The sequence below is a fragment of the Agelaius tricolor genome, unplaced genomic scaffold (genome assembly GCF_023055355.1).
Source record: "Agelaius tricolor isolate 1412-34295 unplaced genomic scaffold, bAgeTri1.0.p SCAF_4, whole genome shotgun sequence".
NCBI lineage: Eukaryota > Metazoa > Chordata > Aves > Passeriformes > Icteridae > Agelaius > Agelaius tricolor.
The window spans coordinates 15749228-15761288 of NW_027269264.1; the positions used below are offsets into that span (position 1 = coordinate 15749228).

Sequence of the window (12061 nt, forward strand, 5' to 3'; positions counted from 1 at the left end):
CTAGAGCGGAGGCAGCGGAGAGGGCATCTCTCCTCCCGACGCGACACCCCGGACCGGGTGCCTTCCACGATCTGCTCTCCACAATCTCTGGAGGAGACGACCGGGCGGAACGCCCCGTGGCCGCCCTCGGATGGTGCCGGGCCGCGGCCGCTGTTGAGACCCCGGCCTCGCCCGCTACTACAGCGGGTCCGGGACGCACCGGGGCATCCAGAGCTAAGCGAGGCTGCCGGGGGCAGCCCCACCGCGCCCCAGCCTTCCGCACCGCCCGGCGGGCGGCCCCGGCCCTGCCCCCGCCCCAGCGGGCAGGAGGGTCGCCAGCGGGCGGCGGGGCCGGTTCGGGTGTCGAGGCGGCGGCGCGGGTGATCGGCGAGAGGCATCTAAAAAAATCGTTTCCTTCCGGAGCGGCGGCGGCGGCCGCCGCTTCCCCGCCGCAGCTGGGGCGCCAGCGGAGCTCTCCGGGGTGAGGCGCTCGGCAGCCACGGAGGAAGGCGGTGGGCGCAGCGCGGCGGCCGGGGCGGAGGAGGCTGAGCGGTGGGAGGGGCAGGGAGGGACCAGCCGCGGCGGGGACAAGGTGCCAGCGGAGCGGAGGCGCCGCCGCTCTTGCTCCGCCGCCCTGCCGCCCGCAGAAGTTTGACTCGGGAGCAGCGCAGCCGCCCGGGGCCGCCGCGGCGGGGCAGAGACCCGCGGCGGGAGACGCCGCGCTTGAGGCCGCCGCGGGACGGGGGTCGCCTCCGGCGGGACGCCGGCCGCCTCCGGCGGGACGCCGGCGGCGGTAGCGCTGCTCCGGGAGCCGCCCCTCCCGCGACATGGCAGCGCGATCCCGGAGACCCTGGCTGAGCGTGGTGCTGGGGCTGGTGCTGGGTTTCACTGCCGCCTCCTGGCTCATCGCCCCTAGAGTGGCCGAGCTCAGCGAGAAGAAGCGGCGCGGCGCCAGCCTCTGCTCCTACTACGGCCGCGCGGCGGGGCCGGGGGCGGCCCGAGGCGCGGCGGCGGCGGGCGGGCAGCAGGCGCCGCCGGGGGCAGCGGCGGTACTGGGCGGCACGAGTTTCAGGAGCAGCCCCTGGGAGCTGCCGCCGGCGGCGGCGGAGGGCACGGTCTCCAGCCCCGCTGCCGGCGGGGAAGGGGAGCCGGAGGAGGAGGACGAAGGAGGCGAGAAGCGGAGCGGCCGGCCTGGCGGCAGCCACAACGGGAGCGGAGACTGGGGGGGCGCGCAGGGCTGCACCAAGCCCCGCAACTTTCTCTACGTGGGGGTGATGACGGCCCAGAAGTACCTGGGCAGTCGGGCGGTGGCGGCGCAGCGGACGTGGGCGCCCTCGGTGCCGGGCCGCGTGGAGTTCTTCTCCAGCCAGGGCTCCGCCGCGCCCCCCGGGATGCCCCCGCTGCCCGTCGTTGCCCTGCCGGGAGTGGACGACTCTTACCCGCCTCAAAAGAAGTCCTTCATGATGATCAAGTACATGCACGACCACTACCTGGACAAGTACGAGTGGTTCATGCGGGCGGACGACGACGTCTACATAAAAGGTGACCGGGGCGCATCCCGCCGGCGGGAGGCAGGGAGGAAGGGGAGCGGTGTCTGGGAGCCCGTCGGAGTCCCCCCGTGGTCGGTTCCCGCCTGGGGCGGGGAGAGCATGGGGCGCCTCGACCTGCCACCGCCCCGCCGGCGTTTGCTTCCAGCCCCAGGTTGCGGGGTACGGGGAGCCGCCCCATCCCTGAGGGAACCCCGGCGTGCCCGGGCCGGGCCGTCTCTGCGGAGGCCGCGACTCACTGGAGAGCCAAAACTGCGGGTTGGACCGCGCCGGGCTCGGTGAGCGGTCCTTTGGATGGACGTGTGGTCCCGGTTGTGCCGTCCCCGCCCTCGCTTCCGTGGCGATCCTGCGGACGAGCCTCCGCCGTGGTCCGGCGTAGAGGGTCTGGTCTGACCGGGCGCGGCGGGCTGCGGGGCACTGCAGGACTCACGACCCGACCGCGGGGTGTCTGGCGGTCGTGCCGCGCCCCGGCCCCCCGGTGGAGTCGGTGCGGGACTCCTGGGAAGCGCTGCTGTCACCAGTACCAGCTCCCCGCCTGCCTCGACCCTGGGCTGGGCGGGCGCAGCCGCCGCGGGCTCCAAGTGAAGCTGCTGTTGAGTGCAGCGAGCGGCACCGGGAAGCACCAGCCCTGCTCCCGTGCGAGTTTCACAGCACCGTTAGGACGTGATGTTCTGCAGCCTTCTTCCTTTTGGTCTGCGCTTGAGGCTAGCATTGTTTGTGCCGTGTCCTGCGCTTACGAAAGGGAAGCTGAAGTTGAAAGCGTAAGCCCAGGTTATGAGATTGGTTGCTTACACTATTGTAAGTTCATTAGCGGTAGCTGTACCCTTCCCTGTTTGTCACTTAATTTCGAATCGTTTAATAGGCTTCCTGCTCATCAGCTGTCATTCACCTGTCAAATATTTACAGACTTACACATGTATGTATGTGTATACATTCAGTTGCAGGCTAAAGTTGTGTTTTCTTTGAGCTCATTTCGGTGGGAGTACTGAACCTGTCTTTAATTGATTACGTGGTACCAAATTAAATCAATCCAGAAACTTTTAATTTCAAATAAATATTAAAGTTTCCTAAAAATAACTAGCTAAGTGATGATAAACACTGTAGCACTGGAACTATTTGAAACTAACAAGAGTTTTATTTTCTTTCCAAGAATTAGTCTGTAATCAAACCTGTGTTTCCTAGTTAATTTAGATTGGCTCTGGTATTTTCTAAAATTAATGTATTAAATCTTATCTGGCATTTCCCATCTACTCCTTTTCCTTCCCAGTCTGGAACTATAGTGTCCAAATTGTCCAACTTTAGGGACTTCTATACTAGCAAGTGCTTTCCATCAGTATTGTTTGAACAGAATAAGTTCACTGTCAAAAATTAAGTTCTGACCATATTCCAGCTTGTGGCTGGAAGGAAAATGTCATTGTAATGTTAATTAAAAAAACCCTGTTAACTTGTCCAAGGATGTTTTCTGTGAGGTCTGGGATATTGCTTTGGAAGTCATTTCCTCTGAGTCAGATACCTGTTACATTTTTATAAAACTTTGAAGTACAGGAAAAGAGATGGCTGGCAGAGTAGTCAGACAAATAACAGTAAATCTTGTCCTTTTTTTTTCAGGTGAAAAATTGGAGGAGTTTCTTCGCTCACTGAACAGCAGTAAACCTCTGTATTTGGGGCAGACTGGTCTGGGTAATATTGAAGAACTCGGAAAACTCGGGCTGGAGCCTGGAGAAAATTTCTGCATGGGAGGGCCAGGAATGATCTTCAGCCGGGAAGTTCTCCGGAGGATGGTGCCACATATAGGTGAATGCCTTCGAGAAATGTACACCACTCATGAAGATGTGGAAGTGGGCAGGTGTGTCCGGAGGTTTGGAGGAACTCAGTGCGTTTGGTCCTATGAGGTAAGTGACAGTATAAATTAGCAGTGTGGTATTTGTTTACAGAGTTTTTCATCTTGCACGGTAAGTACCTGTATCTGCAATCTCTTTCCACCATAATTATCTTCCAGTGCTTGCATCAGGATGTGAACTACAGACTGTAAGGAAAAAAGGGAGGAAAACATTCACAGCGTATTGCTGTTACCATATTTATTTCTACTTGTGTCTTACAGTTTTCATTCGTGACAATTTACTGCGGCCATGTTGTAAGCATTGCTATGCTGTAAGTTGCTAGAGTATTACCTAGAGGGTTTCGGAACAGTCCTTGACAGGAAGGTGTTGCATTTGATATATATATTGTTCATGAAAGATTGTTTTAAGCAGATCTTTTCAAGTTTAGATAAGCATGAAGCATATCTGTTTGCTTTGCATCTCAGTCTCTTAGAATACATTGTAGCATTTGAAGAATGGTCTGTATTTTCTTAATTACTCAGATGTATCTTACTCAAGTTTGTTATTTGCAAAAGCAGAAATACGTGTTGTTTGGCTGGGTTTGGTTTTTTTTTTGTACTTTTATTTGCAAGACTATCTTCATAGATAAAAATAGGCTGAGCATACAACTACAAGAAAGGGTAAAGGGTGAAACCTAATATGATAAATATTATTTCACTTATTTTTACCAGTTATTTAATATTAATATGTGCTTGCTCTTGTGGCACTCCCTCCATTAATCAGGAAAAATCCATTTAAATGGGCCACAGAAAGAGGCTATGTGGTATTTAGTGTCAAAAAGTCAGAAAAAAAAAAATTTGTGTAACAGTGTTTTTCTGAATCGCCCAGGAAAAGGTGAGCATTTATAAATGCTTTTGTAGGTTTCAGTGTATGTAAATAGGTGAACAAAAGAAAATGCGGCATGCTGAGTACTAATTAGGTAGAAATCTTAGAGGGGCAAATCTACTTCATAATAGAAAGATGCTTATTGAGCCTATTTCATTATGTGTTGTAAATGCTACTGTGAAATAATATACCTGTGGCTCTGGCAGAGAAGGGAAGGCATTTTTAGTGTTGATGGAAATCCATGTAGAACTATATAGGACCGGTGGTTCCTGATCTGACATCCAAATTGCGTGGTACATCTGCAGCCTAATTGTACACTCTGATGTGTTTGGGCCGTGTCTGTGCAAAGCTATTTTCCAGCCCTTATGGGCATGTGATGCTTGCTGATCTGTATCAGGTGGCAGCATTAAGATTCTGCCTTGACAGTTGTATCTTGGAAGGGGTTTTGGTTTTGTTTTTACGGCTTGACTTGGGAGAAATCTGTGGAAGAAAACTGATAATATTGTCACCATGGTTATAATGTATTTTGATGTTGAATGTCAGGAAATGTTGGCTCCAAGCACTGATCTTAAGGGGGATGGAACAAAAAAAATACAGTTTTGGAGACTGGTTTATATGACTGCCCAGAAGCTCAGCTTTTCATGGTAGGATTGAGACCTGAAAACAAACTTTTTGAAAAAAACTCATGCTTGTATGAGATCTGGAATAGAGTGACACCAGTCTTCGTTGTCAGTTGCTCTTGAAGGACCTAGGTCTGTGTAATAGAGAATAAAAGAAAAAATGTGTTGGGCATTGCAATAATCCCCACTACTTTCTGACCAGTATTTCTGTCTGATTCTGAAGAATCTTTGTTGCCAGTGCAGAAGCTGCTTGAGAAAATGCAGATGATTAAGACAAAGCTGCTTAGGATGTTATCCCAGCATTAAACCTATTTAGATGGGAAGGAGTGAAATGAGGTGTCTGGAAAGAGAAGCTGCATTTGTGCTTTGGCATAGTTTGTGCTGTACAACAGTATGATACTCCACCCGAGCAGATCTGTGTGTTGCAGATTGCTAGATTATTTGGTGAAAAGAGTGATATTTTTCCCTGGGGCACTGAAACTGTTTCTGTGTGCTTTTTCATTCCTGTGTTACATCAGAAATGCTCTCTATGTGCTAGAAGGGGAATATTCCTTCAGATACATGTGCACAAAATCTACGATTGGGACCAGGACTTCCTGTATAGACAGTTGCACTTTTGTCCACTTGTTCTATGTAAGTAATAAACTGAGTTCTGTTGAGCTGCAAGATTATTATGAACTTAGTTGATTTTAGTCATAAATAAATAGATAAATAATTTGTATTTTGTATGTATTTGTGAAGACCAATGCAAGCTGGAAACAGTTACATTAAAATTCATGGGAACTTTTTAGCTCCGGAAGAGTTGAATCACTGTTGCCTCATTTTTTACTAGATTTCTTTTATAAGAACTGGATCGGAAAGTCAAAGAGTTGCTGAGAAAACCTGAAATGCTTGATCTTTGCTGCGTGGCTTAGCTGGTGTAGTTGACTGGCTGCCTGTCAGAGTTTGTTCTGCTGCTACTTAGGGCTAGCCAGAAGCATATGGTAGCTTATATGCATAATGTGCTTGCTGACAAGAAGAGGGTAAGAACTTCGTTTTTGTTTTTTGTTTTTTTTTTTTTTTTTTGGTGGGTTTTTTTTTTTTTGGTTTTTTTTTTAAATTTTGTTTTTTTTTTTAATTTTATTTTACTTTTTGTTGCAAGAATGAATAAGAGGATATTTGTAGGCCTGCAGTGAGCCACTCTTATTTTTTCAGCTTTCTAGAGTTAAATTCTAGTTCTGCCAGATTTGAAGCCAGGTCTAAAGATTGGGACTCCCATGTACTAAGTGACTCATGACTGAGGTGATGAGCCTCTCTCTGTGTCTGCTGATGGGGCTCCTACACTCCAAATAAAGAATTAGTCATTAGATTGCTAAGAGTGGGAATCTAATGACAGTGTTTTTAGGGTCCTTGTGAAAAATGGAGGACAGAAGGAGGAGGACACTTGAGTTAGTGTCTGTTTTTGGTTGCTGTCCTGTTCTGCTGGACTTGGGCAGCCCTGTGTCGGGCTGGAACAGGCAAGAATACACTTTGCTGAGCATAAGCATCAGGAGAAAAAGAGGTGGTCGTAGACAGGAATAAAGGACTAGCAAAGTGTTGAACTGCTATCTTGACAGCAGCTTAGATTCAAATTGTCTGAAAGCAACAGCTGAATGTAGTCTAAATCTAGTCCATTTCCTCGCTTCATGAGAAGGTATCTGCTAGAAGTGTATTTTGGATGGATCATTTTCTTTCTACAGAAGATCCACCCTTGTTCTGGTATATTTTTTCAATTATGTTTTAATTTACCCTTAGTTTTGATGATGCTGTAATGATTGAGGTATAATAAACCCGACAAATTTGTCCAAAGTATCTCTGTAAAAAGTCTGTTCATTTGTGTAAGGTCATAGCATCTTCTGCTCCCCCAAATCAGGCTTTTTGGTTTGTTTTCAGAATCTATATTTCAAGCTATCATTCTCTTCCACTAATTTTGAAGCTTTCAAATGTTTTTATTTTAAAGGAATGAAGAAATTAGCTTGATTTTAGTGAGTCATATGTTTTCTATTATTTTAAAACAAAAATATAGCTAAAAAGCTAAGATGCTGTGTACTTCCTTGTTTTGGGATTTGAGTATAGAGGACGATTTGAAATAAAGGTCGGATTGCTTTATCTCTCTTCCCTTCCCCCTTTCTTCCCCCCGCCCCCCCCCCCCCCCCCTCGGCTTTAAAAAACATATTTTGGGTTTCAGAAGACCATTTTGTAATTTATAACCTGAGATTTGAACAGATCAAATAGTGTAGTTCCATAAAATGACTAAAAGAAATGCTGTGTGTGAAATAAGTAGTGATAACAATTGAAGAAGACTTTGTCAGGGTGTAAATACTATCAGAGAATGTGTTTTTTTAGAAAATAAAAAATGTCAAATGCAGCATAAAAATTGTCTAAAGACAATTCATTGATGTACTTGTACCATATATTCAAATGCTAGCAAAGCTTTTCTTTTTGTAGCCTTTTCTCCCTTTCTCTGGATGAAAATCATGTAGTATCTTAAGGCAGAAGAGACTCATAAGGATTATCTTGCTGTGTTCACTTTAGAGTTAAAAACTACATTCCTCCAAAGCATCCAATGCAGTAGTGTTCCTTTGGTATTGTGTAGGTTGATGTTGAAAGAAAATATGATACTTTGTACATATAAGTAGTCCACATAAATGATATATCTGTTTTTCCCATTGTTTTTTTCTCCTTCATTTCCAAAATTCAAGGACAACCATAGAATACAGTCTCATTACTGCAACATTCTTCTAGTAAAAAGCTCTCTATTATCCTATTTGTTGTTGATTCCCAGTAGTTACAGTAAATATTGCAGTAAATGTCATGGGAAAATGCCTCTTTGGATCAAGCTGTGTACTCAGAAACTTTTCCTTTACAGTGCATTGGTATTTTGACTGTCTGTGGTGGTACTAGAACTTTGTAAACCATTTTATGTATCTTCTTCTAAAAATACTTTATATTTTCTGTTTTAGTCTAAGACTTCCTTCCTGTTGTATTTTAATCTGTCATTTGAGGCTTTATCTCTCTCTTTGGTGAAGATCAGTACTAAGCTTTGAGTTCAACCCAGCACCAAACAGAAGCATTAGAGGCGTGGGTGCCTTTGATGATAGGATGGTATTTTGCTCATATTGGGTACTGACTGAAATGATTAGTCTTGAAGCAGCAGTGCTCCACCCCCAGTTAAGTTGTTGAATTCAAACAGTGACATTAGGTAGTTACATAAATGCAGCCAATACTTTAAGAAAACATCAGTGATCCTAGGATAAAAATGCATATAAGAGCGGACCCCTGCAGTAGGGGTCTCTAAGTGTATATGAAGAGAAATCAGATGATCCCAGAGGCCTTAGAACTTCTTGCATAAATGGACATTTTCTGATACAGGATTGCTTGTGTGCTGCCTTAACTCTTTGTTACCAACATCTACCTGATTAGTGATGTCAACTGTACATATCGAATTTCTTTACTTTATGTGATTCTCACCCATTTAGAAAAATCATACTATTGTAGTATAGTGTTTCTGTGTGTCCATGATACAAAAAACTGTAAATCCTTAAATGCATATCCTGTTGCTTTAACCATGGTTCCAAGTTGGGTCATTACTCTTGCCCTGTGTGCCTCTGCCTGGTCCTCACTTGAGCTGCCAGCACGACTGTGCAGTGCTGTGCAGATTTCCTGCTTTTTTGTTTTCCTATGGCTTTCTACATAACCTCCTGTCATTCATTTGCTCTTTTATGTGGGGAATTTGGGGAGGGCCTGAGGGCCCTGCCTCTCTTGTCTTCATGAATCCTGGGGATTCCTTGTCTTCTAAACTCTTCTTGATCCTGTCATGATCAGCTTGGCTGGGAAGTTAAGGAAAATCATGGTGAGAAAGTAGAATCATTCCTGATAGTTGCATGTTTCTGAGTCATAGGTGTTTTCTTGTGTGGCTCAGCACAACAGCAAGAGCTGGAGATACCTTTTCTGCCATCCTTGTTGTGATGGATAGCATTCCCATAGCTACCACGGAGATGTGCAGAACACACAAACCTATGGCTGTAGTCCACTATATGAGGGCATCTGATACATGGTGCCAAGTTAGGAGGGCCGTTTCTCACTTGGTTGAGTGCTAAGGTCTCTTACATTCCTGTCTTAGTTTCAGGTTTAGTGTCCTGTGTTTTCTGCCCTGCCCCAAGAGGAAATATTACTTGTGCCATTTTGGAGTTTTACAGCTGTGTAATTGTGACACTTTGTGCTGAGTTACCAAGTTGCTGAAAGACTCTGGGACATATTTTCATGTCCCTGGTATGAAAAATGCATGGCTACACCTTCCTTCCAATGTGTTTTTATCTAACAGCAGCCCTTTGTTTGGAGGACTGAATGGCTAGCTAACCGTTTTTGAGTCAGTTGCAAATGTTTGAATATTCTTAAAGCAAGTATTTAAAAGTTTTTCCTCTAAGAGTAAGTTCTTGTTTGACTTACTAAAGGATCCCACAGACAAGAAGAAAAAAAGTTCCTAAACTATTATAAATGTGTATTTAGTTCTGCATATGGGTATCCTGACCCATGTCTCAGTGTCTCTGAATGTTTAAAGCTAACCATGTTGGATTTTTTCCCTCAAGTTTGCTGTAATTTTGTTGGAAGTATTTTCTCAAGACTTTTGTGATATTGTATATATCTAGGTGGTATTTCTACAGATGTCTACTGCAGAAGTCTAGGTGTTCAAGTGTTTAACTCAAAGAGTGTTTGTCATGAGCTGATGCAATTGTGGCACAACTGTTATAGACATATCTCATTTAAACTCATCAGATCATCAGTCTTTACAGTGCTCTATTACTGAAAAGGAATAAGCTTGATTTTTAGAATGAGAATAACAGATGAATAACTGCATTAGTGCCAACTTTAAGTGAATTTGTGAAGCAAAGCAAGATGAAACACTTATGTTTACTTTTATTTTTTTGAAGTTTTCTACTTTATCTTAAAATCAAGTAAACCTAATCACACAGGAAGCATTTGTTTCTATAGATATTTCCAGAACTACCTATGCTTTCAAAGTTTTCTCTTTCCTACAAGTTCTAAAATAACTGTATTTTACATGTACAGATCTGATTGTGGTAATTGGTCATGCTTTGGCTAATAGTTTTGTTAAACTGTCCTACTGTAGCCTTTCTGAAGATTAATGTTAGTTGAAATGGAATAGTAGAGAGTTACTGAAAGTGTGTTTAGTTTTCTCAGACACAGACAGTCCACAAGTTGTTTCCTTCTGCTCCCTCCTGACCCCCAGTGTAGATGGGTTTTGTTACTTGTTCTGGACTATTCTTTGTGTCTCTACTCAACCCAACTCAGAAAAATCTCACAGAGATAACTTTTTCCTGACTTTGATTTACCAGCTTCACATCTTTTGAGATCAAAAGACATATTTCTACTTAAATAGAAAATGCTTACAAAAGAGAGAGGCTGGAAGTTGTAAACTGAGGGAGTTACAAAAATTATTTGAAATAAAAGCTTATTAAATGTACTCTTGAAACCTAGTGGAATACTACAGTAGGATATGTCTTTTTTTTAGAAGAATAAGCTTCCTAGCTACTCTTCCAGTTTGTATTTTTCTTGGGAGTTTTCTTCAGGTAGACAACGAGGCATAAAATGTAGCTGGATCATTTGAAGTCTTCTTGCTTTATTTTATGTTTCTCATTACGAAAGCGCTTGCCAGCTCTTTTCAGTTCTTATGTGAGAAGGCATATATTAACTCATCATCAGCATATGCTGCTGTACCATATTCTCTGCAATATGTTTTTATTTAGTTACTTCATTGCATGGAATAACACAAAATACTTGAAGTACCTCATGTATTAAAATTGTAGCAAGAATTGCTGGCTTTGAGGAGTTTATTCCATCAGACCAGTGTCGGGTACTGATTTAAGCTCAAGATGAGTGCCAGGTTGGTCACTTTTTAGTACATATTTGGAGCTGGGGAGCAAATAAATGTGTAGTTCCACCCTTGCTGCAATATTTTTAGCTTCTGGGTATTACTCTAAGCAAAGATTTTTGGCATGCCTGTAAGAAATCTTTTAAAGCCCTCATATACTTTCGAAAATAAAGAACATCTTGAACTAGAGGTATAATTTTAGGACATTCTGGAGGAGGATAAGCAGCCTGGTAGCTGATACAGGCTTCTTGAATGCTGTTTTATGTATGATTTAGTCTTAAAATGAACCTAGGAAAGGAGTTAGCTTTTTTTTTTTTGAAATGTAGTGGTGTTGAGTTACATTTGCATTATCTTTTATGTAGTACTCTTGAGATACGCTTTCAACACATTGTTGAAGTTTTACCTTTAGTAAGATGAACATTTAAAAATATTTTAATAGAGGCTTAAAATAAGTCTTCTGTAGTATGTTGGTTTAACCATACAGTTGAATACTGAAAGCTGAAACCTGAAGTTCTGACTGGACAGGTTGTCTGTTTGGTTTTAATTTTTGGTTTGTGCTATTTTATTTAGAAACTGGAAACTGTTCATTTTAATAAGTTTAAAATAGGATGGTAGGCTTCTTGTTGGTTGGTTTGGGGTTTTTCTTGTGTGTATGTGCTTGTTACTTTGAAGGCCTTTATGCTTTCAGGAGTGCTTTCAAGTGCTCTGCTATGCTTTTAAAACACTTGAGTCCCTAAACTGTTTTGCCTTTGGTTTTTTTCTTCTTTAATTATTATTATTTTTTACAAACATTTCAGGGACAAGTTAACATCTGAAGGACAAAAATCTGATCACCAGGGACACTGCTTCTTTTGACTCTGCGTTTGCTGTTATAAGAGAAGTGCTTGTTCATGGGGTCCTTTCTGAGTGCAGCATCTGTGAACGAGCTCCTCATGGTGTACAAACAAATGCATTGAAGAAATGCAGCATTTCTTTAGCAGTATATGTGGCTGCAAGGCAGTGGAAATATACGTGGGCTTTGCTGCTACATGAGGCATACACTGTAACTCTGCACGCACAGAAATGTGCATGTGTGCATACGCATGTTTAAAGCTTGTGCCTAGGTGATAACCAAGCTTCTGAGAGCATCAAAGTCCTTTGGAGAATAAGCTGTGCTTCCAAGTAGTTACTGCAGACTCTCTACTGTAAAGCTAAAGAATTTAGCTTTCAGTTTGATTTAAATTTATCTTTCTGGTTAGATCTGTGTCCTTCTGTTCTGCATATATATATATTTGCCTTCAATTTAACATAGCTTTTTTC

General features: G+C 44.0%; 1 protein-coding gene across 1 annotated transcript in view; it reads left to right on the forward strand.

Annotated features, from left to right (window-relative positions):
- Window positions 1–750: 750 nt before the first annotated feature.
- Window positions 751–12061, forward strand: part of CHSY3 (chondroitin sulfate synthase 3) — a 139632-nt gene continuing 128321 nt past the window's right edge. The window contains exons 1-2 of the mRNA XM_071424723.1: window positions 751–1521; window positions 3135–3418. Of these exons, the coding sequence (XP_071280824.1) occupies window positions 807–1521; window positions 3135–3418 (999 nt within the window). The 5' untranslated portion in view covers window positions 751–806. The remainder of the gene's footprint in view (window positions 1522–3134; window positions 3419–12061) is intronic.